The 24518-nt window shown below is 42.4% G+C and overlaps 1 protein-coding gene across 5 annotated transcripts in view; it reads right to left on the reverse strand.

Annotated features, from left to right (window-relative positions):
* The window catches only part of LOC126473952 (heat shock factor protein), a 160885-nt gene that overhangs the window by 76763 nt on the left and 59604 nt on the right, over positions 1 to 24518 (reverse strand). For 4 of the 5 annotated variants that reach the window (XM_050101318.1, XM_050101316.1, XM_050101317.1 and 1 more), the window contains exons 3-8: positions 6009 to 6133; positions 3060 to 3266; positions 2828 to 2980; positions 2644 to 2756; positions 2265 to 2564; positions 1106 to 1438 (exon numbers count right to left, since the gene is read on the reverse strand). In XM_050101318.1, coding sequence (XP_049957275.1) covers positions 1106 to 1438; positions 2265 to 2564; positions 2644 to 2756; positions 2828 to 2980; positions 3060 to 3266; positions 6009 to 6133 — 1231 coding nt within the window. The remainder of the gene's footprint in view (positions 1 to 1105; positions 1439 to 2264; positions 2565 to 2643; positions 2757 to 2827; positions 2981 to 3059; positions 3267 to 6008; positions 6134 to 24518) is intronic. The other variant, XM_050101315.1, reaches the window with a different exon arrangement.

Raw genomic sequence — 24518 nt, forward strand, 5'->3', positions numbered from 1 at the left:
TTCTTGCCAGAAGAAGGAGCCACTGGCTCCAAAGTTAAATCCTTTTGTGTGCATGTTCCCTTGCCGCCACTTGGTGAGTAGATTTTTTTATCTATATGTTTATATTATATTATCATAATTGATTATTTTCATTGTTAAACATATTCATCTGATGGTTTGGAACAGTATTAGAGTATGGCCTCTTTCCTATAACAGTTCAAAGTTCCACTACGCACTCTGCCCTAATACTATGCAGAAAATACACAATATCTTAAAGTCAAAATCTTCTACCATCACTTTATAGCTGCCTAAATATCAATTACTATGTCCTCTCACTTGTCAGAAAAACCACTGGTTCATTATTATTTTAATGATTCTTTGGGACTAAGTGGTGAGCATTAGCTACAGAGTCATGGAAGGTACCAACTGGTAAATAATAGAACGATATCTTTTCAATTAAAGAAGTGGTTGCTTTCAAGAGCATTAACATGAAACAAAGAATATTTTTTTCACACAATAGCAAACACATTTTCAGCAGTGCTTTTCACATAAGTTCTTGAAACATCTATTTCCCACTGTCCATTCTGTCCTACCAATTTGTACCTGAAATATATACAAAATTGCGTGTTTCTTTTCAGATTAAAAAAAAAAAAAAATGCCTCTTGGACATAAGGTCTTAAGAGCAGAGATGAGTGGAAAGAATCAGTCACAGCCTAAACAAAGGATGCATTCCAGTACTTATGTGTGATGGTTTATATGAAAAAAACTAAATTAGGATGACTGGAAAGATGCAATTCCATAACATAACAACTGTACCAGCTCACACAGTATAAGCCAGAAGAGAGAAACTTTGTATTTACATATTACTTATGCTGAAACTGAATGAAAACTACACTATCACAATTTTTTAATTAAAAAAATAAGGAAAAGAATTTATTTACACTGCCACAAATAATTAAAGTCACATAATTGCATTTTCAGTATCTGTAATTACTGGAAGAGGCTAGAATGCTCCTTGTGAATTTACAAATATAAAAAGCTACTGGAAATACAGGAGCTTAACATGAATAAATTATATTAGAAATAAAAAAAAAAAAAATTTGCAAGTAACTCAAAATAACCGCACCTGTTAATAAAATTCTCAGATGCATTGTTGCCAGCACATGCAAGAGTCAAGTTCGCTTCTCCATTTGAAGCACTGGATGGTGGCACTTTGTCAATATTCAAAGGCTCACTTGGAACAAATGTTTTGCAATCTGATGATCCTAATGTATCAGTCTCAGTCTTTGCTACTGCTGCAGCAGCTGCTGCTGCATTACTAATAGCAGAAATAGCAGCATCATTTGCAGCCACCAAAGATATCTCAATGTCATCTGTTCCACTTTTTGGTATTGTCTTCCCACTATTTTCATATACGTAGGAGTTTACTTTGTCATTAACTCTCTCCAGTGTAATGGACCTGAAGAATAAAATAAACTATGATCACTCTTAAGATAAAGACTAAGGCTAAAAGAAATAATTACCGTAGATAATCACTGAAAAATACACTTCAAAGAAATGAGGCACATTTCTTCAATGCCACCATTCATTGCCTTATAAAACAAAAACTCCGGCTCTGCAGTGTATAAGATTCACACATGACTGGATGCTGGAGTTGGAGAGGAAGAAAACTGATGATCTCTATGGTAATCCAGATGTGGATTTTATTGTTCCCATGGTGTCTGGTGGCAGTTAGGATATGGTCAGTTTCTTGTGTATCTTCCACAGAAGTGTTTGTGGCTACCTCTTGAGCTCAGTCTATTCGTTCACTAGCTACTGCTGGCAGCCACGATAATGGATTCCTTAAACCATCATTGTAGTTAGTGGAGGACTTCACTATCTCAGTCAAAACCTTTTACAATATTTTACAAGATGAGATAAACTCTGGCCCTGAAAGCCTACAAATTTTCTTGAGACTTTAGCGGACAAGAGAATCCCCTAGCTCTGAACATTTGAACTCATCCCTTCTTCTGTCAGTGTACACTGAGCCTCAACATTCTTGCTACATATCTGAGGTGTATGTTGGCTTGTATTTCTCCCTTATTTACGATAGATAGTGTGTGGTCAAATTTCGGTACTAATATGAAGCCTTACTACAAGTTTTTGTAACTGCAAGTATTATCAAACATGAAAAACATCATTTTAACAACACTACCTTTACTACTCATGGCACAAAAAAAAGACATTCTTTAGAAGAAAAAAAACCTTGTCTGATATTTTCATTTGTGGTGTATTGATGTGCTTACCTGTCAAGTTGATATTTCTTCTGAGGTACAGTTTTATGTTTAAGATTATTCAGCAGTTTACTTTTGCGCTTCTTTGCCTTTGAACTTTCTATTTTCACTTTTGATTTCTGTGTTTTTGATACATTTTCTGTCAAATTATCTGTTTCAGAAACTGATATAAGAATTTCTGGATTTAATGGATATTCTTCAGCCAGTTCTAACAGTACATCAGGATCTTCCAATGTAGAGTTTCTCGTGTTCTGAGTTTTCTCTGCAGGAGATGCTGGACTACGCACTTCACCAATTTCAGCACTGTATAGACTGAAATTATTAGCTTCTATGAAACTCAATATTATATGCAGTCAAAAATATACACAAGTTTGGAAAACTGAACACTTACTTTGATGCTAGGAAATCATTGTTAGGCATCTCTTCCGTAACTGTTCCACAGTCGTCCAGCAGTTCTGTTGGATCTAATTCATGAATGACTGGCCCAGTAGGAGAGTGATTATCCTACATAAAAGAACCATAAGTACTACAAAGATATGCTAGCAGAAGACAGAATTTTTCAGTGGCACACTTACTGTAACAGAATTCATTTCTGAAGTGTCTTCACTCAGCTTGGGTGACTTGCTTGGTCGATTTGTGATATCATTGAGCATAAGGGGGTAATGCCTCTTCACTCCAATGCCTCCATTTCGTGATGACTGCACCATTGATACGAGGAATTGAATTAACTGTAAGCGACAGACACATGTAAGTGTATGTACAAATGACCTTGAGCTTTACGTAAAGCTTACATCCGTAATCTCCAACCTTGTTCACAATTTGTTGCTGTTTCATGTGTTTTTGTCTTAATACAGCCACTTCCCTCCACAGAACTTCATTTTCTCTTTTCATTGCAGCAAGTTGAGAATCCAAAGTGTCCTGACGTCCTTTCATATTTTTTACTTCATTTAAAACCTTATTTACAAGTTCTGGCTTTGTTCCCGAACGGCCATCTTCTGTTTTGTTAACAGGTATCTGTAAATAATATATTGCCAGCCGATAACAATCAATAATTACAGCATTTAAAAAAATTGTAACAAAAATTAAATACACACAGTGAACTTCCAGTTAGTTCCTGTCTGCTCTTCACAGCTTCACACAGCACCTTTAGACTACTACAAAACATTATTATGAATTTCATTCTTTCATTTTGTTGTATATATTGTGTCAAGAAATAATATTCAAACACTCCATTTTTGATGCAAGTTAACAAACCACTCAGAGAAGGAAGTTTCTGTTTATTATGAAAACAATAGTGCCTTGTACTAACAAGCACTTGCACTTTTGAAGTTCTTAATATTTTTGTGAATTACTATGGTAAATAATATAGATTCATTCAAAAGTAACTGCAAAACTCAAACAATAAACACTGGCCAGAGAAATGATAAACACCTTGACGACACTTCTTCAACCACTGTTTATAAAGGTATGTACTATTCTGCAGGTTTTGCTTTCAACATACTTCCAGCAGAAATGAAAAATTTGAATGACAATTGCAGTGACGCATACACTTACTTTTAAATGGTTGCACATTCGGCAGTGCTGTATCCTCCACACATGGCACCTCAGTTGTGTGTGTGTGTGTGTGTGTGTGTGTGTGTGTGTGTGTGTGACCACCTTCAGAGCCCGCCCCGGATCCAGGATTTGATCAGGAGGAATTGCTTTGTTTCCACATTGATATTGCCAAACAGCAGATGGTTGACGGTTTTTCTGTAACATCAGCATCATGAGCACTATCGCCAGAGCCGATGTCTGAGGTCAACATGGAAACAACCTAGGTGCCCTGGTGTTGCCATATGATTTGACATGGGAAGATGTGTGCAGAATGTGTCTGCACCCAAAGCACTTCCGGCCATATGCTCCCGTTGCAGCATGCCACCTTAGCCAGGGACCAGCAAATGAGGACAGCATGGATGTCTCAATAACCCATGACCACCCTAACAAAGAAGGAATGCAGTGATGTGTGGGCATACTTTAAAAAAGCCACGCTCCTGTGGAATAAAGTTGTGTTCAGTCTACTGGTTGTCTTCTAATTATACCAAATTCAACACAAATCACATATTTTGAACTATCAAACATGGGAAAATCCAGGATGAAGTGTAACAATATTAAGAAAAGGATAGTTGCTACTCACCATACAGTGGGGATGCTGAACTACAAATAGGCAAACAAAAAGACTGTCAGAAAGTGAGCATTCAGCCAACAAAACCTTCATAGAAACTGGAAAACACACACACACACACACACACACACACACACACACACCGACAAGCCAGACTGCAAGTAGCAGTGCATGATGGGAGAGGCAACCAAGTGTTGGGTGTAGGTAGGAGTTGGAGACAATGAAAAACATTTTTCATCTCAATGACTGCTTCACAGCTTGCACCATCTGGATCTTTCCCACCAGCACCAGCTTTTCTAATTTGCACAGGTGGGAACTCTTACTGCAGTAAATCCCATGTTCCCGTAACCCTCCTGGCCTCAACCTCCGTTAGTCATTTTCCTTACCCTTCTACCCCATTCCCTCTTCCCATTCCAGCACTACACAGCCCTCTATTCCACCAACAGACGCTCAGTCTGTTTACTTCTCTCCTTTTCTGCTACCCCCCCCCCCCTTCCGTCTAACCTTCCGAATGCACCCAGCTGTCCCACCCTCGCTCCACCTCATCCCTGTACGCTCCCACAAGCAGCACTACTTTACCATTTCTACCTCCTCCTCCTCCTCCTCCTCCTCCTCCTCCTCCTCCCCCCCCCCCCCCCCCCCCCGGTTAACTCTCACATCATGTGCTGCTGCTCAGTCTGGCTTTGCCAGCTACAGACTGTGTGTGTGTGTGTGTGTGTGTGTGTGTGTGTGTGTGTGTGTGTGGTGGGGGGGGGGGGGGGAGGGGCATGTTATGTTTATGTGAGTGTGTATGTAGTCTATTTTCAATGAAGGACTTATTGGGTGAAAGCTCACTTTCTGATTGTCTTTTTGTTGTGCCAATCTGCAACTCAGTATATATGCTGTATGGTGAGTAGTAACTATTCTTTTCATAATACTGTTATATTTTGAACTACGTGTAAAGGCCTCCTTTGGCACACTAATTTTATTGTGGACAGGTATTTGTTGCAGTAATTGAGAGCCTTGTATGGTGAAGTACTGCTGTATACAGTACAGTAAATGTTTATTTCTCTAATTTTTATAGTCCTCTCCATTACTTTTAAATTTAATCAGTTTTCCGTGAATCATGTAGTGACTCATTCCACATAACTCTGGCTATCTATGTTCTCACAGAACCTGACGAATTTACGGATAAATAAATGAGAAATTAAATTACACTGTAAGCTGCTGCTACACGAAGAAATGAAAGTGAAACATATGTAAGTGGTTGTTAAACCAATAAAACTGCTACCCTTCCGGAATTCTTGATCAAGACGAGTTCCAAGACTCAGTCTTTCACGTCACCTTCATATATATCTTTTTTCAAGTGAGGGAGAATGGCCAGAAAACAAAAAAAAAAATTACATTGCCTTATTTGTAATTCATCAATGTGATTTCTTCACTATGCCTTCAGCTTCTGAATCTACTTCTAATTCATCCATATGCAATTCAGTCACAGAAGAAGCAAGTATAAAGCAAAAGCAGTACAAGCCTTAGTTTTATTTTTTTCAATTCCTGACTCAATTGAGTATAGTGATCTATTCTAAACACAATTATTCTAAAAATAATGTACCTACCTTCCTTTTAATGTGCTCCAACAGGTAAGGATGACCCATTAGGAAACACTGATGTGCAAATTCCATCTCGTCTTTATCAACTTTCAAACCACCACTTTCAATTGACACAACTTTATGGAAACCATCTGTAACAAGAACAAGATAAGACAGAAAAATAAATTATTTGCTTCTGTTGCTGTAAGTCTTAGATAACTCTTAGACCATAAGGAACATTAGTAACATCACTTCAAGCTAATTTAATTGTGCTTTCAACATCAAAAAGCAAGCAATTTTTGTACATTGGATAATGGGTGTTGATAAATTAAAGCAATTTTGGGAAATGTATTAAATAAATTTTAGTGCAGTGAGAGTGCAAACATTAAGCCATGTCCACGTTACGAGGTGCAGCACCATGCACGATTGCACAGAGCAGATCCACAAAAAATGTAGTCGAGTGGTCGTAGGTACGACACCAATGCCAAAAAGTTGAAAGATATTTGGCAGAAGTGAGTGATTTATATATTAGTAATGATTGGTAGTATATCAACGATAAGATTTGCAAATGGCATTTCTATTCTCAGTTAAAGCAATAAAGACTTGCAGGATATACTGAAAGAGAGAGACTGACAAGGGGAGGCTGCCAATTGTGAAATTCAGATCCGATTCATACTGCGCATAATAAAAGCTCATGGCCAGAGGTGTAATGTGGCAAAGCACCAAGATGCACTTCTCAGCCGTTCTCGAGAAAATCGACAGTTAAAAGAAACCGTTGTGGTGAAATACTCTCTACGATTAGCAATTTTCTACAGCGTGGTGGTGCAGCAGTAAGCGCTTGAGTTCGAAATCCGAAGCTCGCCGGATCGAATCTCGCTCCATGCAACTTTTCAATTATGCTTATAATAAGTTGTTGAAAGTCGTTTTGTCGTGGAAAAACTGGCGACTTCGAACATCATTATGTTTTCCGCAAACAAAGTTGTATTTCACAAATGTTATTAATTGTCTTCATAATGTTAACCACGTATAGTTAACAGAAGACATAGAAACGAATACGTATAGCGTAAGTCAAACGTTCGAATTAGAATAGAGACCCCACGAACACAAACTTGCTGTGGCAGGTATGAAATATAAACTCCGTTACTCGCTCGTTACACTTGAAGGACAGATGTTGAATGGGCCGAAACGAGCCGCCCCATAACAGCGTAGTTGCCTGCTAACTTCGAAAGAAGGTAGATGCGGTCCCTAGCGCAACTTATAACACCATCGAAAGTCAGTGCGGACGGGACCCTGTTAAACAAACGGAAAAATGGAGGCGGTACTATTGGAGAGCGATCCGCCTTCACCAACATGCATAAGCAATTCATTAAAAAAAAATTATATATATATATATATATATATATATATATATATATATATATATTGCAAAAAACTAATAATAAAAAGATATTGCATGGCGAGAGATTCGATCCGGCGACCTTTGGATTACGAACCGCTGCGCTATGACGCTGCAGAAAATCGTTAATCGTAGAGAGTATTTCACCGCAACGGTTTCTTTTAACTGTCGATTTTCTCGACAACGGCTGAGAAATGCATCTTGGTGCTTTGCCACATTACACCTCAGGCCATGAGCTTTTATTATGTGCAGTATGAATCGAATCTGAATTTCACAATTGGCGGCCTCCCCTTGTGAGAGTGAACTGGAGAAAAATTAAAGAAGTGAAGAGTAGCAGAAATGAGATTAGTGAGACATTTACCTTCAAGTAGACGACCATTAAGTAGAAAAACTGAAGCAATCGTGCTTTCTTGGAAGCAAAATAACACATGACGGTTGCAGCAGACATAAGAAGACAAAGAGGACATTCCTGGCATGTATCAAACATAGACCTTAATTTGAGGAAAAAATTTATGAACATGTACATTTGGAGCCATCATTGTATGGAACTGAATAAGGGACTGCGGGCAAATCGGAAAAGAGAATTAAGCATTTGAGATGTGGTCCTATAGAAGAATATTCATAATTAAGTTGAATGCCAAGAAATGAGAAAGTTTTCGACAGAATCGGTGAGGAGAGAAACATATGGGAAATCAACAATGCAGGAAGAGACAGATTGCTACCTACCATAAAGAAGACTATCCAAGTCGCAGACAGGCACAGTTAAAAACAAGCTAGAACACCTCATGCACACACAACTGCCAACGCCAGCATCTCTGGTCAGAATTGAACTATCACATTGGACGTAAGCAGCAATCTGGAGAGGGCGGGGATGTGGAAGGGATAGTAGTGTATGGGTGGAGTGAGACGAATGTTCTCTGGTGGAGTGTGCAAGGACTAGACTGTCTACACGTGCAGCGTCACGAGATAGCGGGCACGGAGGCAGGGAAAAAGGAACAAAAAAGGAGAGCAGCAGAGAAAGATGGGCATATGCATTGGCAGAGGGCTGCAAATAAACGTGGGCAGGGGGGTGGGGATGAGAATGGGGAGGAGGAGGAGGAGATGATAGGACAGTGGGGGTGGAAACTGTTGGATGGGTTGGTTGGTTATTTGTTTTGTTTAAAAGAGGGGGGGGGGAAAGGACCAAGCTGCTACGTCATCAGTCTCTTGTTCCGAATAACAGAATGCCACATGGGTGAGAATAAAACAAGCAAGACTGACAACATAAAAAAGGAAAAAAGGACAAGAGCGATGGAAGGGCAACAAACACTTACATGGAAAAAAGGGGAGAAGAAAACCACAGAAACGCAAGAAACAGGTAGAAGAGATTAAAACGACAAAACAGATTACCATGGCTGGCTGACCATGAGAATAAAAATGAGAAGCCAGCCACTCTGCACCACATTAAAACCCCCACCCTAAAAGCACTAGGGTGGAGGGCACAGCGAGACAAAGGAAATGCGCTAAAATTTAGATCAAATGATAAAACCCATCATCATGAATAAAATGTAAAACTAAATCAGCCGAGACACGTTGTCTGATAAAATTTGCGTCAATGAGCCCGGTAACCAAAGATTTTGTAACAAAGCACTCAAAGTGGGACAGAGCACCCGCTGTCATCCGGGCACCGCGTCAACACTGAGGCGGGACTTCATGGCACAGGAGGTAGCCGTGGATCGCCCAAGCGTGGCCAATTCGGAGCCAGCAGAGAACTACCAAGTCCCTGCGAGAGGCCCGCATGGAGGACTGCCACACATTCGTAGTCTCCTTAATGGCACGCAGTTTGTTGTGCATACTGAGACTATGCCATTCCGTCTCCCTAAGCCTGAAAACCTGTTGACGTAAAAACGAACGCAGGTCAGTTATTGGAATGCTGATCTCCATAAGCGATTTCTGTGTAGTCTGTTTGGTCAGCCTGTCACAGCAAGTTTGTTGTCTAGGATTCCGATGTATCCTGGGGTCCACACAAACACCACTGAACGACCGGACCATTCCAGGGCATAGATGGACTCCTGGATGGTCACTACGAAAGGATGACGAGGGTAGCACTGGTTGATAGCTTGTAGGCAGCTCAAGGAGTCATTACACAGAAGAAACGAATCCCCAGGGCATGAATGGATGTGCTCAAGAGCATGAGATATAGCTACCAGTCCTGCAGTGAAAACACTGGAGCCATCAGGCAAGGAATGCTGTCCAATATGTCCTACATGGGCACACGGGAAGCCGACGTGACCATCAGCCATTGAGCCGTCAGTGTAAACCACTTCATGGCCTCAGTACATGTCAAGAATCGAGATGAAGTGACAGCGGAGAGCCACAGGGTAAACTGAGTCTTTTGGGCTATGTGAACGGTCCAGGTGAAGTTGCAGCCTAGGTGTACACCATGGAGATGTATGCAACTGGACCTCGAGTATACATGGTAAAGGCAAGGACTCCAGTTCAGATACAAGGGATCGGACGTGAACTGGAATCGTAAGCCCAGACATTGGCTGCCGATGCAGGATATGAACCGCCATGGGTGGGAAAAGGAGACGGTAATTTGTATGCGCAGGAGAACTAAGAATGTGTGCAATGTACTTGGGGAGCAGTTGTGCATGCCTGACCTGCAATGGAGGGACTCCAGCCTCCGCAAGGATGTTGGTCACTGGACTCATCCTAAAAGCTCCCGTTGCTAGCCGTCCTGACGGAGCCAGTAAGCCACGTGACTCCAGGACCCAACCCAACTGCCGACATACCATACATTCTAGCAGCATACAAAGAATGTTGGTGACGCTGATGGGCCGATAGCTATCCACATCAAGCTGGTTTTTATTGGGTTTGAGCACCAGAATGATGGTGCTCTCCCACCACTGCGATGGAAAGATACCATTGCACCAGATCCAGTTGAAGATGACGAGAAGATGTCGCTTGTAGTCAGATGAGGGATGTTTAATCATCTGGCTGTGGATGTGATCAGGCCCAGGAGCTGTTTCGGGGCAATGTGCAAGGGCACTGAGGAGCTCCCACTCTGTAAATGGGGCGTTATAGGATTCACTGCAGCGTGTAGTAAATGAGAGGATGTTCCCTTCCTGCCGCCGTTTGAGTGTGCGAAAGGCTGGCGAGTTATTCTCTGATGCAGAGGCTCGAGCAAAGTGCTCCGCCAAGTGTTCGGTAGGTGATTTGGGAGCAACGGAGGAAGATTTGCCCCCTACCATCAAGGAGGCAGATGTATTCTGGTTGCCTGGAGGGCCCACTGTTCATGGCACAAAGTGAGGAACCACTGGCACTCGGGACGGTGATGGTGATGTAGCTGCAGCGTATGTCAGCATCAACCGAATGGGGCATAATTTTTCGAATTTACATTTAGCGTCTGAGTAAAGCTTAACAGTTGCCGTATCTCAGCCAGTTGGTGGAAAAAACCGACACAATTCCACTGGAGGATGACGTTACTGTGAGGCTGGGAAGGCATGAAGCATGCAGAGAGGCAGGTTATGCTTCACGGTCACCTGCTGTCAGTTCAGGGTCTTGTACTCCATCATTTTCTGCTCCTTTTGGGGTACTGAGCAGTCTGGCGAGCAGGGGGAGTGGTGCCCTCCACAGTTGATGCAATTGGGAGGTGGCGCACATGGAGTACCTGGATGCAGTGGACCTGCGCAGTCTCAACATGTGGTACTGAAAGTGCAGCGGGAAGACAATATTTTCCCATTTCAGCAGTTGCCAGAGAGCGCAGATAACAGGTGACACCGCACTTGCGCAGCTATCATGACGTAGGAAGCCCATATGTACGTATGTGTAAAACATTGAAAGATCATACATTAGTCATAAAAGAAACAAGACGTCAGAGGATACTCCTAGAGCATCAGAATTTCGTGACCCATACTAAAATGTGCACATTTAGAGTACATATTTAAAGTGCACATTTGTATGTCCAGATTCCCAATGGAGTAGAACTTGACCTGATATTAAGCTTTTCAGTGTGGTTTTCGGGGTGTAAATTTTCTTGGAGCACCAGTACAGTATTATATTATGTTTGGTTCTTTATTATGACATGATGCCATATGTGCCAGAAGATGAAAACGTGCACTTGAAATGCAGCGAACAGTTTAAACTAGCCAGTACTGTGGCATTAAACATTTCGCTTCAAATACATTGACTGCCTCTGCGGAAATGGTTAATAAAAGTCCAATTTTTAGTTTCAGATTTTATTTTCCAAAATTATGTGAATGTATTTTAATGCACTTGATAGCTCCCGGCCACAGATATCCGTTTTGTTTTCATTTGACGTGAGAGTAAACGAAGAGAAAACAGCACAATCACTAAATGTAAACACTGGTCACATGGAGACTACCCACTATAACTCAAGACTGTTCTGCGTATCAGATCCAGATCTATGGTATTTGCGAACCAGGACAATACTGAAAAAAAAATCTAATTTTCAAAAATATCTTCATCTTGTAGCGCACATCTTTCTGAAAAGTGTGAAACATAAAACATGTGTGTTCGAGGAAATGTAAGACACATTATTTGGTCTTAAGTGTGCCAAAGTGCAGTGCCACACCTCTTCATAAAGCATTCTTCTATCACACGTCACTGTATTTCGCTCTGTGGAAATGAAACATGTATATTTTCTAATGAATGCCATCAAACTATATTCAGGACAGTGGAAATTGAAATGTCCTCTGGTTCCTCTCCTGCTCCCAGTCGGCCGGCTTGACAATCGGGAGAACAAGAACTCTTTCAGAAAATTTGCACTCTTTATTGCCTATTAGCTAATAACTTGCTGTTTTGTGTGACATAAAATTAAATATAGGATACATAAAACCAATAAAGACAAGAGACAAGCAAGAAAGTACACATTTCTTCAATCCTTAGCTCCTAGCATTTTTCTCTCTGTAATCTTGCTACAGCTTTACACGGAGTGCTTTCCTTTCTGCAAAAGAATCTATTACCTCATCAAAGTTCGTCAAACGTTTCGCTACATGAAAAATCAGTATGTCGTTATCTAATACTGAAAAAGCTGTTAACACAAATAATATCCAAGACTGGTGTGGTTTCTTGATCTGATTGCATCTATTTTGTCACTGTCTGCTAGATAAAACAAAATAGCCCTTTCTAATATTGCAGCAATTTTGTATCACACACACCAAATAAACGAGACTGTTTTGGGACAAATGGCCATTCTTATAACATGACAGAATTCACGAAGCACCAATATCAAATGCCTCTTAGGCCTACTACAAGCAAAAAAGCTTTATGTTAGGAAATAGTTTCACATTTCATTCATACACACCAGTTTCTCAAGCATGAGACAGAAAAATAGTATTACGAAATTTTTATATAAGTTTGGAATAATCTTATTCTTCCATAATTTGTGTGATGTCCCCGTTTCTTCCTTCCTCGTTCTAACAAACAATCTTGTCATCACCAATTCTGTAGCTATTCCTGCCATGGTCAAAATTTGTTCGCCGATTAACTCCACTAACCCTGCCAGAATCACAGGTTTATTTTCCGGTTAGGCATTATTACGTGTTCGTACAACATGTTTTCCGCGTTACTTCCAGAATAGAACTTAAGCAGCTGCTAGCCAGGTACTGTGCAACTGGTCCTTACTAGTGTTGTGATCTGGCCAAAAATTTTCTGTCAAAATTTCACTTTCTTGGATACACCGAGAAGATAATAAGTAATCTTTCTCACCTGTTATTCCTGTCAGTCGTTTATTTCCATTCTGGTAGTCTGAATCTATGGATTTTGCTAGTAATTATAAAAACGCTGATCATTCGCAGACCCAAATCAACCACATAATCAGACAGCGATTGGCATTCATCTGTTGGGCTTTACTCTGCTCAGCTCGTATAGCCCCATCCCCTTTTGTCTGTAGAAAGTTTATTTCCACATGGGATGAGGATTCTCCTGACAGAGACATCACGTACACTATGCACGCATTCAGAAATCAACTCACGATTCCTTCAGAAATCAACTTAAAGTGTGTTCAAAAACCAACAGGAAAGTGTTTCAAAATCATATGAATAATCAATAGACAAACGCCGCTGGATGCAAGGCGCTTCCTGAAGAACATGAATTTGGCGCCCCCTTTTCCGGTAGCATCTCGCTGCTTGCTGCTACTGCTTGCACAGCCCAGCTAACAGCCACATTCCTGTAGCCAGAAGCGGGAGAATCTACTACTCAAATACGACTCAACTGCGCATGCGCATGAGCCCGCTCGTAACTGCTAAAGCGAGTCTAATGTAAACAGTTGTGACTTCATGCTCATCGGAGGCAATTTGTTGTTATGAAGCATTGCATAGTCTTCTTAAAGCATTTGACACAATTTGCTGTTGCCAGACGCTTTGCATGGGCATTGTGTGTCGTTGCATATGCTGCATTTCCTTTACAATTTTAGTTATTTTAGTTTTTTTCTTTCATTTATGTTTTACTGTTGAAGTATTATTCTGCAGTAGCGGGATACAGTAATATCCTTTGTTAGAGCATCGGTTCTTACCATTCAAAAAAATTAACTGAAAACTAAAACAATGAAAAATTCTCGAAATTCTAAAAAATTTCCGGGTTTTTCAACGTTTTCTCCCAGATGAAAACATTCCCAGGTTTTTCATGGATCTTCCGGTTGTCCCAGCTCGTATACACCCTGCCATCGGTTCTGCTGCAGACTAAAAACCGAGGCGAATATGACTCACTCTGTTCTGTAGCTCTACGTTCCTCCAATGGTGTAACGAGGGAGGGAAACGATTTAAGGTCATACCTGTCGACAGTGTAGTCTATCTTGCCGTTCTTAGAAACTACTGGTGCCATACAGTCACCAGCAAGAGATGACTTAGTCCACTTCATTGCGGTTCATCCGCCCTGATGCCACCAACTCCAATCAGGGGCTCTCCTCAAGGGCGCCACCCAGCCACAGCAAAGGCAAACTGGCATGATAGCCGTTGCTGGGAGTCCTGTTGCCCCAGGAAGACAGGCATCTACTCCTTGGCACACGTGGGGAGTTTACAGCTCAGGCATCAGCAGTGTTGTCAGGGCGTTACAACCAAATGGATACATGAAGGCCCCACCACAATGGACGGGCTACCGTGCTGGATATTGGGTGCAGAGAAATCCAATATTGTCATGGGGACGAGGGAGGACAGGAGACAACGGAAGAAGGTGACATACCCCGTAAAGTGTCCTCGCCCAAATAGTTGAATCACAGGTGGGGATGCCAAGCTATGACAAGAGATCGAATCTAAGGGCACTTGGGCATCACGTAAGGCATCCTTCCCCATATGGCCTGCACTTCTGTAGAATTTTGAAAGTGGCAGGTCAAACCATAGAATGGGACCTTAACTCATAGGGCCAGAAAGTGTGAGACCCCTTTTAGTCACCTCTTATGACAGGCAGGAATACCTCGGGCCTATTCTAACCCCTGGACCCGCAGGGGTGTATGTTGGATGGGGAATGCGGGGTCAGTATGTTACCATAGGTTGAGGCTGGGATAATTACGGGAGTGGAGAATGTGTTGTAAGAATAACTCTCCCATCAGCACAGCTCAGAAAAGCTGGTGATGGAGGGAAGGATCCAGATGGCTCTGGCAGTGAAGCAGCCATTGAAATCGAGTGTGTTATGTTCAGCTGCATGTTGTGCATGTCGGCCATAGATGCTGGGAGATGGCAGTTGCGTGTGTGTGTGAGGTGTGCTTGCTTGTGTGTGCGAATGGTCTCTCTCTCTCTCTCTCTCTCTCTCTCTCTCTCTCTCTCACTGATGAAGGCTGAGGCTGAAAGCTTTATGTAACTGTGTTTCAATTGTGTCTGTCTGCAACTCGACGTGTCTTCTTTACAGTAAGTAGCAATCTGTATTTTCCTGCATTGCATCAACCTTATGTTTCCACTGTCTGATTTTTTCCAAACGTATGGGAAACATTGACAAGAAGAGACAGGATGATAGAACATGTGTTAATACACCAGAGAATAACTTCCAGGTGTACAATGTATATAAAGTACCCGTAGTCTAGGGGTTGCGTCTTTGATTCATAATCAAAACGTCTTCGGTCCCGGGTTCGATCCCCGCCACTGCCTAAATTTTGATAAATAATCAGCATTGGCGGCCGAAGACTTCCGGCATAAGAAGTCAGCCTCATTCTGCCAACGGCCTTGTCAAAGAGGGCAGAGGAGCGGATAGAGGTTCAGGGCACTCTCTTGTCCTAGGGGTGGGAAATTGCCCCTAAAGGCGGAAGAATCAGCAATTATCAATGACATGAGGATGCAGAAGGCAATGGAAACCACTGCATTAAAGACACGTAACGTGTATCCTCAGGACATGTGACCTGTAATTGAAGAAGGGTCATGATGATCTCTCCATTGGCAAAAGATTCCGGAATAGTCCCCCATTAGGATCTCCGGGAGGGGACTGCCAAGGGGGAGGTTACCATGAGAAAAAGATTGAATAATCAACGAAAGGATAATGTTCTACGAGTTGGGGCATGGAATGTCAGTAGCTTGAACGTGATAGGGACACTAGAAAATCTGAAAAGGGAAATGCAAAGGCTCAATCTAGATATAGTAGGAGTCAGTGAAGTGAAGTGGAAGGAAGACAAGGATTTCTGGTCAGATGAGTATCGGGTAATATCAACAGCAGCAGAAAATGGTATAACAGGTGTAGGATTCGTTATGAATAGGAAGGTAGGGCAGAGGGTGTGTTACTGTGAACAGTTCAGTGAACGGGTTGTTCTAATCAGAATCGACAGCAGACCAACACCGACAACGATAGTTCTGGTATACACGCAGACGTCGCAAGCTGAAGATGAACAGATAGAGAAAGTGTATGAGGGTATTGAAAGGGTAATGCAGTATGTAAAGGGGGACGAAAATCTAATAGTCATGGGCGACTGGAATGCAGTTGTAGGGGAAGGAGTAGAAGAAAAGGTTACAGGAGAATATGGGCTTGGGACAAGGAATGAAAGAGGAGAAAGTCTAATTGAGTGCTGTAACAAGTTTCAGCTAGTAATAGCGAATACCCTGTTCAAGAATCACAAGAGGAGGTATACTTGGAAAAGGCCGGGAGATACGGGAAGATTTCAATTAGATTACATCATGATCAGACAGATTCCAAAATCAGATACTGGATTGTAAGGCGTACCCAGGAGCAGATATAGACTCGGATCACAATATAGTTGTGATGAAGAGTAGGCTGAAGTTCAAGACATTAGTTAGGAAGAATCAATACGCAAAGAAGTGGGATACGGAAGTACTAAGGAATGACAAGATGCATTTGAACTTCTCTAACGCTATAGATACAGCAATAAGGAATAGCGCAGTAGGCAGTACAGTTGAAGAGGAATGGACATCTCTAAAAAGGGCCATCACAGAAGTTGGGAAGGAAAACATAGGTACAAAGAAGGTAGCTGCGAAGAAACCATGGGTAACAGAAGAAATACTTCAGTTGATTAATGAAAGGAGGAAGTACAAACATGTTCCGGGAAAATCAGGAATACAGAAATACAAGTCGCTGAGGAATGAAATAAATAGGAAGTGCAGCGAAGCTAAGACGAAATGGCTGCAGGAAAAATGTGAAGACATCGAAAAAGATATGATTGTCGGAAGGACAGACTCAGCATACAGGAAAGTCAAAACAACCTTTGGTGACATTAAAAGCAACGGTGGTAACATTAAGAGTGCAACGGGAATTCCACTGTTAAACGCAGAGGAGAGAGCATATAGGTGGAAAGAATACATTGAAAGCCTCTATGAGGGTGAAGATTTGTCTGATGTTAGAAGAAGAAACAGGAGTCGATTTAGAAGAGATAGGGGATCCAGTATTAGAATCGGAATTTAAAAGAGCTTTTGAGGACTTACTGTCAAATAAGGCAGAAGGGATAGATAACATTCTATCAGAATTTCTAAAATCATTGGGGAAAGTGGCAACAAAACGACTATTCACGTTGGTCTGTAGAATATATGAGTCTGGCGACATACCATCTTACTTTCGGAAAAGCATCATCCACACAATTCCGAAGACGGCAAGAGCTGACAAGTGCGAGAATTATCGCACAATCAGCTTAACAGCTCATGCATCGAAGCTGCTTACAAGAATAATATACAGAAGAATGGAAAAGAAAATTGAGAATGCGCTAGGTGACAATCAGTTTGGCTTTAGGAAAAGTAAAGGGACGAGAGAGGCAATTCTGACGTTACGGCTAATAATGGAAGCAAGGCTAAAGAAAAATCAAGACACTTTCATAGGATTTGTCGACCTGGAAAAAGCGTTCGACAATATAAAATGGTGCAATCTGTTTGAGATTCCGAAAAAAGTAGAGGTAAGCTATAGGGAGAGACGGGTCATATACAATATGTACAACAACCAAGAGGGAATAATTAAGAGTGGACGATCAAGAACGAAGTGCTCGTATTAAGAAGGGTGTAAGACAAGGCTGTAGCCTTTCACCCCTACTCTTCAATCTATACATCGAGGAAGCAATGATGGGAATAAAAGAAAGGTTCAGGAGTGGAATTAAAATACAAGGTGAAAGGATATCAATGATACGATTTGCTGATGACATTGCTATCCTGAGTGAAAGTGAAGAAGAATTAAATGATCTGCTGAACGGAATGAACAGTCTAATGAGTACACAGTATGGTTTATTAGTAAATCAGAGAAAGACGAAGGTAATGAGAAGTAGTAGAAATGAGAACAGCGAGAAACTTAACATCAGGATTGATGGTCACGAAGTCAATGAAGTTAAGGGATTCTGCTACCTAGGCAGTAAAATAACCAATGACGGACAGAGCAAGGAGGACATCAAAAGCAGACTCGCTATGGCAAAAAAGGCATTTCTGGCCAAGAGAAGTCTACTAATATCAAATACCGGCCTTAACTTGAGGAAGAAATTTCTGAGGATGTACGTCTGGAGTACAGCATTGTATGGTAGTGAAACATTGACTGTGGGAAAACCGGAACAGAAGAGAATCGATGCATTTGAGACGTGGTGCTACAGACGAATGTTGAAAATTTGGTGGACTGATATAGACCTATATCTCTGACGTCGATCTGTTGTAGAATTTTAGAACATGTATTTTGCTCGAGTATCATGTCGTTTTTGGAAACCCAGAATCTACTATGTAGGAATCAACATGGATTCCGGAAACAGCGATCGTGTGAGACCCAACTCGCTTTATTTGTTCATGAGACCCAGAAAATATTAGATACAGGCTCCCAGGTAGATGCTATTTTTCTTGACTTCCGGAAGGCGTTCGATACAGTTCCGCACTGTCGCCTGATAAACAAAGTAAGAGCCTACGGAATATCAAACCACCTGTGTGGCTGGATTGAAGAGTTTTTAGCAAACAGAACACAGCATGTTATCAATGGAGAGACGTCTACAAACGTTCAAGTAACCTCTGGTGTGCCACAGGGGAGTGTAATGGGACCATTGCTTTTCACAATATATATAAATGACCTAGTAGATAGTGTCGGAAGTTCCATGCGGCTTTTCGCAGATGATGCTGTAGTATACAGAGAAGTTGCAGCATTAGAAAATTGTAGCGAAATGCAGGAAGATCTGCAGCGGATAGGCACTTGGTGCAGGGAGTGGCAACTGACCCTTAAAATAGACAAATGTAATGTATTGCGAATACATAGAAAGAAGGATCCTTTATTGTATGATTATATGATAGCGGAACAAACACTGGTAGCAGTTACTTCTGTAAAATATCTGGGAGTATGCGTACGGAACGATTTGAAGTGGAATGATCATATAAAATTAATTGTTGGTAAGGCGGGTACCAGGTTGAGATTCATTGGGAGAGTGCTTAGAAAGTGTAGTCCATCAACAAAGGAGGTGGCTTACAAAACACTCGTTCGACCTATACTTGAGTATTGCTCATCAGTGTGGGATCCGTACCAGGTCGGGTTGACGGAGGAGATAGAAAAGATCCAAAGAAGAGCGGCGCGTTTCGTCACCGGGTTATTTGGTAACCGTGATAGCGTTACGGAGATGTTTAATAAACTCAAGTGGCAGACTCTGCAAGAGAGGCGCTCTGCATCGCGGTGTAGCTTGCTGTCCAGGTTTTCGAGAGGGTGCGTTTCTGGATGAGGTATCGAATATATTGCTTCCCCCTACTTATACCTCCCGAGGAGATCACAAATGTAAAATTAGAGAGATTAGAGCGCGCACGGAAGCTTTCAGACAGTCGTTCTTCCCGCAAACCATATGCAACTGGAACAGGAAAGGGAGGTAATGACAGTGGCACGTTAAGTGCCCTCCGCCACACACAGTTGGGTGGCTTGCGGAGTATAAATGTAGATGTAGATGTAGATAAGGTAAGGAATGAGGAGGTTCTACGCAGAATCGGAGAGGAAAGGAATATGTGGAAAACACTGACAAGGAGAAGGGACAGCATGATAGGACATCTGCTAAGACATGAGGGAATGACTTCCATGGTACTAGAGGGAGCTGTAGAGGGCAAAAACTGTAGAGGAAGACAGAGATTGGAGTACGTCAAACAAGTAATTGAGGACGTAGGTTGCAAGTGCTTCTCTGAGATGAAGAGGTTAGCACAGGAAAGGAATTCGTGGCGGGCCGCATTAAACCAGTCAGTAGACTGATGGGGGGGAGGGGGGGGGGAAGGGTACTGTAACAGCCTCCATTTTCTGATCCTCCTCCTCCTGAGGCTCGGACATGGAAATGAGGTCCCACAAGATGAACCACCAGTGCTGGTACTTTGGTGTCAGTGAAGATGGTGCGGCTCTTTCCAGATGACGAATGCGCTTTTTTCCAATCAGATCAAGAGAGTTTTACCTAATTGCCTCCTCCTGTGTAGGACCCTTATATACTTCTTTCCAATAAATCATTTTGGTGTCAATTATGCCTTCATTTTGTTACCTCTGAATTCACAGCCTATCCTGTCACCCATTCTCCTACCTTGGCCATTCTGTGCATTGTATGGTGAACTGGGATCTGACCCGTAGCCTTTTAGCCTACTATAGTCCAATCCAAGAACAAAGACGGTTCACTCACGTCGAGACAATGACATGGACTGAATTGTTGGTGGTTCAAAGCAACAGGTTCAGTATGCGGATACACATGCTATGCACTTGTTGAAAGCATGTATCCTGCAAATTATGTCTCTTGTGTCCACATGCAAAATTTGTCACTTACCACCACCATCAACCATGACAACTCACAATAAATGGAATAAAAATTCACTTAAACAATTCGCTGCTATCATGTTAAATGGTCGCACTGCATGCAAATTCACAGCAGGGCGCATGAGTTGTGTACATCTATAGGATGCTAGTATCTCACTGCCTGGACAGCTGCCTGCCTCTTTGTCATAGCAGAGGGTCGTGGGGGTCAGCTCCTGCTCCGCTACACAACTGCGCATCGGCAGCTGGCTGTGCTCCACCGACATCACCACTCTCCTCACAACCAGAAGATGCCAACTGTGAGTGCTGAACTGTTGTTATTCTAGGCCACCTTGGTGACTGTTGATCCAGAAAACATTAAGGAAAGTAAGAAAATCTATTTTGAACTGAATCCTAAAAATTCGTTTGGGGGGGGGGGGGGGGGGGGATGTGGAGCCCCCGCAATAATTTATGAAAATTATTATTTATATTATGCTTTGTAAAATTAGAAAATTATGCTGGAATTTTTTATGATGAGTTGATGATACTGCAAGTCAACCTCCAACAATTATTGTATCGTCAATTGCTTCGTCATCTTCAGGCAAGAACCAATCACAGCTGAAAACTGGACATCCGGTAAGGGAAGATCATTTCAACAGAACACAGCTGAAAACTGGACAATCCGGTAAGGGAAGATCATTTCAGAAGTCTTGGTTGATCAAATGTACATGGCTAGAATATGAAGCATCTACCGAAAAAGTTTTTTACAAAACCTGCAAAGAGGCAGATGATAAAAATCTATTACAATTTTCTTCAAAAAATATGCATTTACTTCCATAGGGTTTTCTAACTGGGAAAAGGTTTTGGAAAATTCCGTCTTCATGAAAATACGTTTGTGCACAAAGAAAGTGTTCTGAAACTAAATTCTGTCACTAACCGAAGTATGGCCTCCCAATTGAATGAACAGTTAGATAGTGATACGAAGAAAGGCCGTTTAGCTCTTGAGACAATGTTTGCTTCCATGCAATTTCTATGCCAACAAGGACTAGCAATTAGAGGGCACGAAGATGTAAACTCAAAAGTTTTTTCAATTGTTGGAATGCCAATAAAATGACATACCTGATTTTAAAGATTGGTTAGAGCATTCAGGGTATAAGTGGACGTCCCACAATATTCAAAACAAAATCATTGATCTGCTAGGAAAGTCTGTGCTGAGAAAGGTACTGGCTTCAATCAAGACGACTGAACATTTTTCTATTATGGTTGACGAAACAAGTGATTGTTCAGTTCACGAACAAGTTTAATTTGTATTTGTACTGTCAATGATTCCTTAATCATCGACGAAGACTTCATTGGCTTATACGAGACCCCCAACACTGGTGAAGTGTCAGTGCAGCAGCAGTGCAGTAGCGAGTCACATATTTAGCTTTCATATTTGTTTTGTTCTTCGATTCTTAATTTCTTTCTGAGTGTTTGTGCGCTTGCATATTTAATTAAATAAAATCCTTGCATATTCTCGTATTTGAGAGGAGTTATATTGCTTATTGATAGCTGTAAGGTATAAATTCGCGGAGTTGTTAGTCAGTTGTTTGTTTTGGACAGCCAGTGCTTTCTGTTTACTTCGTAGAGTCAGTTAGCAGCAGACAGATGCCAGTGCAGTTTCATCTGTGCTTGCGGAGTGACGTGTGCGAGCAGAACCTAGTCGTATATTCAGTTTTTCGTATTAGTTCCGCAGGTTTAATTCAAATTACTTTGTGTGTTTGTGTACTTGCGTGCTGAAATTTTTCGGATCTTTGCGTATTTTCGAATTAGAAAGGGGTAGTATCAAATTTTAATAACGGTAGAGTGTAACATTGCGTAGACAGTTGTGATTTGTTCTAAGACAGGGGTAGGATCGCACTGTAATATCTGTACAGTGGCGTAATCGTGGTCATTTGATTGCTTAGTTCGTAAGTAATTGTTCATATATCGCAGCTCAATCTGGCGCTGGTGACGCAACTGTGCAATCGCATATTGCTGTTTGATTTGTCGCAACTCTATACATCCAGATATTAGCAGTAGGATGGATAGGGTGTGTGCATGCTGTGTGCGGGCGCAGGAGGAACTGGCCGCACTTCGTGAGCAGCTGAGCATGCTGTTGGCCAAGGTCAGCTGCCTTCAAGCTGCTGCCTCGAGGTGCAGTGACAGCGTAGGGTCTGGCGCGTCACTTGAGACACCCCAGGTGTCACTTGCTGCGTCCGCTGACTCAGCCGCCGATGCACCTTCTAGTGTACTCGGCGAGTTGGGGCCAGCCTCACCTCAGGGTCGGTGGCGGACTGCAACGCGTTCGCGTCGCTCGAGGTGGAGGGTCAATGTGGAGGCTGGCCGGATGGCCTCGCCTGTTCATCCTGTCAGTGGGCAGGTGGCCGCTCGTTCAGCAGGGTCCGAGCAGGTACACGGGGGCAAAGGCTTGCTGGTTACTGGGAGTTCCAACGTTAGGCAGGAAATAGTGTACAGGGCTGGAAAGAATTCCAATGTGCATTCAGTTTGTCTGCCGGGGGGCCTCATCCAAGATGTGCAGGCGGCCTTGCCTGCGGCTGTCAAGCATACAGGGTGCAGTCACCTGCAAGTAGTTGCTTACGTCGGCACCAATGATGCCTGTCGCTTGGGTTCTGAGGCGATCGTACAGGCGGCTGGCAGATTTCGTGAAGATCGCTGGCCTCGCACGCGGGTTGCAAGCAGAGCTCTCTATTTGTAGCATCGTTCCCAGAGTGGATCAGGGTCCTTTGGTTTGAAGCCGAGTGGAGGGTCTCAACCAGAGGCTTCGTCGACTCTGTGATGGTCTTCGCTGCGGATTTCTAGACTTGCGCCATTAGGTGGGGAATTGTAGGATGCCCTTAGATAGGTCAGGGGTGCACTACACAAAGGAAGCGTCTACTCGGGTAGCAGAGTACTTGCGGCATGCACATAGGGGTTTTTTAGGCTAGGCAGTAGAGCGAGGTGTCCTGATGAACACTCACCAGTCGACGTGCAGGCAGGGAAATCAGGATGCGCTCAGTGTAAAGACACTTCAGCTATCAAGATATTAGCAGTAAATTTTCAGAGTGTTCGGAATAAAGTTCCTGAATTTACTGCCCTCCAGGAAGCCATGTGGCGTGCAAATTATTCTCAGGACTGAGACCTGGCTGAACCCTGAGATAGGAAGTTCTGAAATATTCAGTGAGCGTTGGAACGTGTATCGGAAAGACAGATTAGACACCGTAGGAGGTGGTGTCTTCACTGCAGTTGACAAAAATATTGTGTCTACTGAGGGCGAAGTAGAGTGTGATTGTGAAGTTATCTGGACACGTTTAACAGGGCTAGGAGAAATAAAGTTAATTGTTGGGTGTTATTACCAGCCACCAGGTTCCACCGTGACAGTTCTAGAATCATTCAAAGGGAGTCTACACTCTGTATTGCAGAAGTACCCGGATCATGCTATATTAGTCGGAGGCGACTTCAACCTACCTAGTATAGACTGGGATGTCTATGGATTCATTACAGGTGGTACAGACAAAGCCGTCGTGTGAATTACTTTTGAACACATTATCCGAAAACTGTCTTGAGCAGCTAAATTGACAGCCAACGCGTAATGGAAATATTTTAGATCTGGTAGCCACAAACAGACCAGACCTCATCGATGGTGTCAGTGTTGAGACAGGGATTAGTGAGCATGATGTTGTCATTACGACTATGGTTACGAAAGTTAAAAAGTTGGTCAAGAAGGCTAGGAGGATATTCTTACTAGAAAGAGCAGATAAGCAGTTGTTAGCATCCCACTTAATAAATGAATTGACTTCATTTACTTCTGGTACGATGGACGTGGAAGAATTATGGGCAAATTTTAAACACACTGTAAATCGTGCATTGGAGAAGTATGTGCCGAAAAAGTGGGTTACGGACGGAAAAGACCCACCGTGGTTTAACAGCGCAATTTGGAGAATGTTCAGGAAGCAATGACAGTTGCACTCGCGGTACAAGAAAGATTGGGAGAACGA

Source organism: Schistocerca serialis, chromosome 4 (assembly GCF_023864345.2).
Source record: "Schistocerca serialis cubense isolate TAMUIC-IGC-003099 chromosome 4, iqSchSeri2.2, whole genome shotgun sequence".
In the NCBI taxonomy this organism is placed as follows: Eukaryota; Metazoa; Arthropoda; class Insecta; order Orthoptera; family Acrididae; genus Schistocerca; species Schistocerca serialis.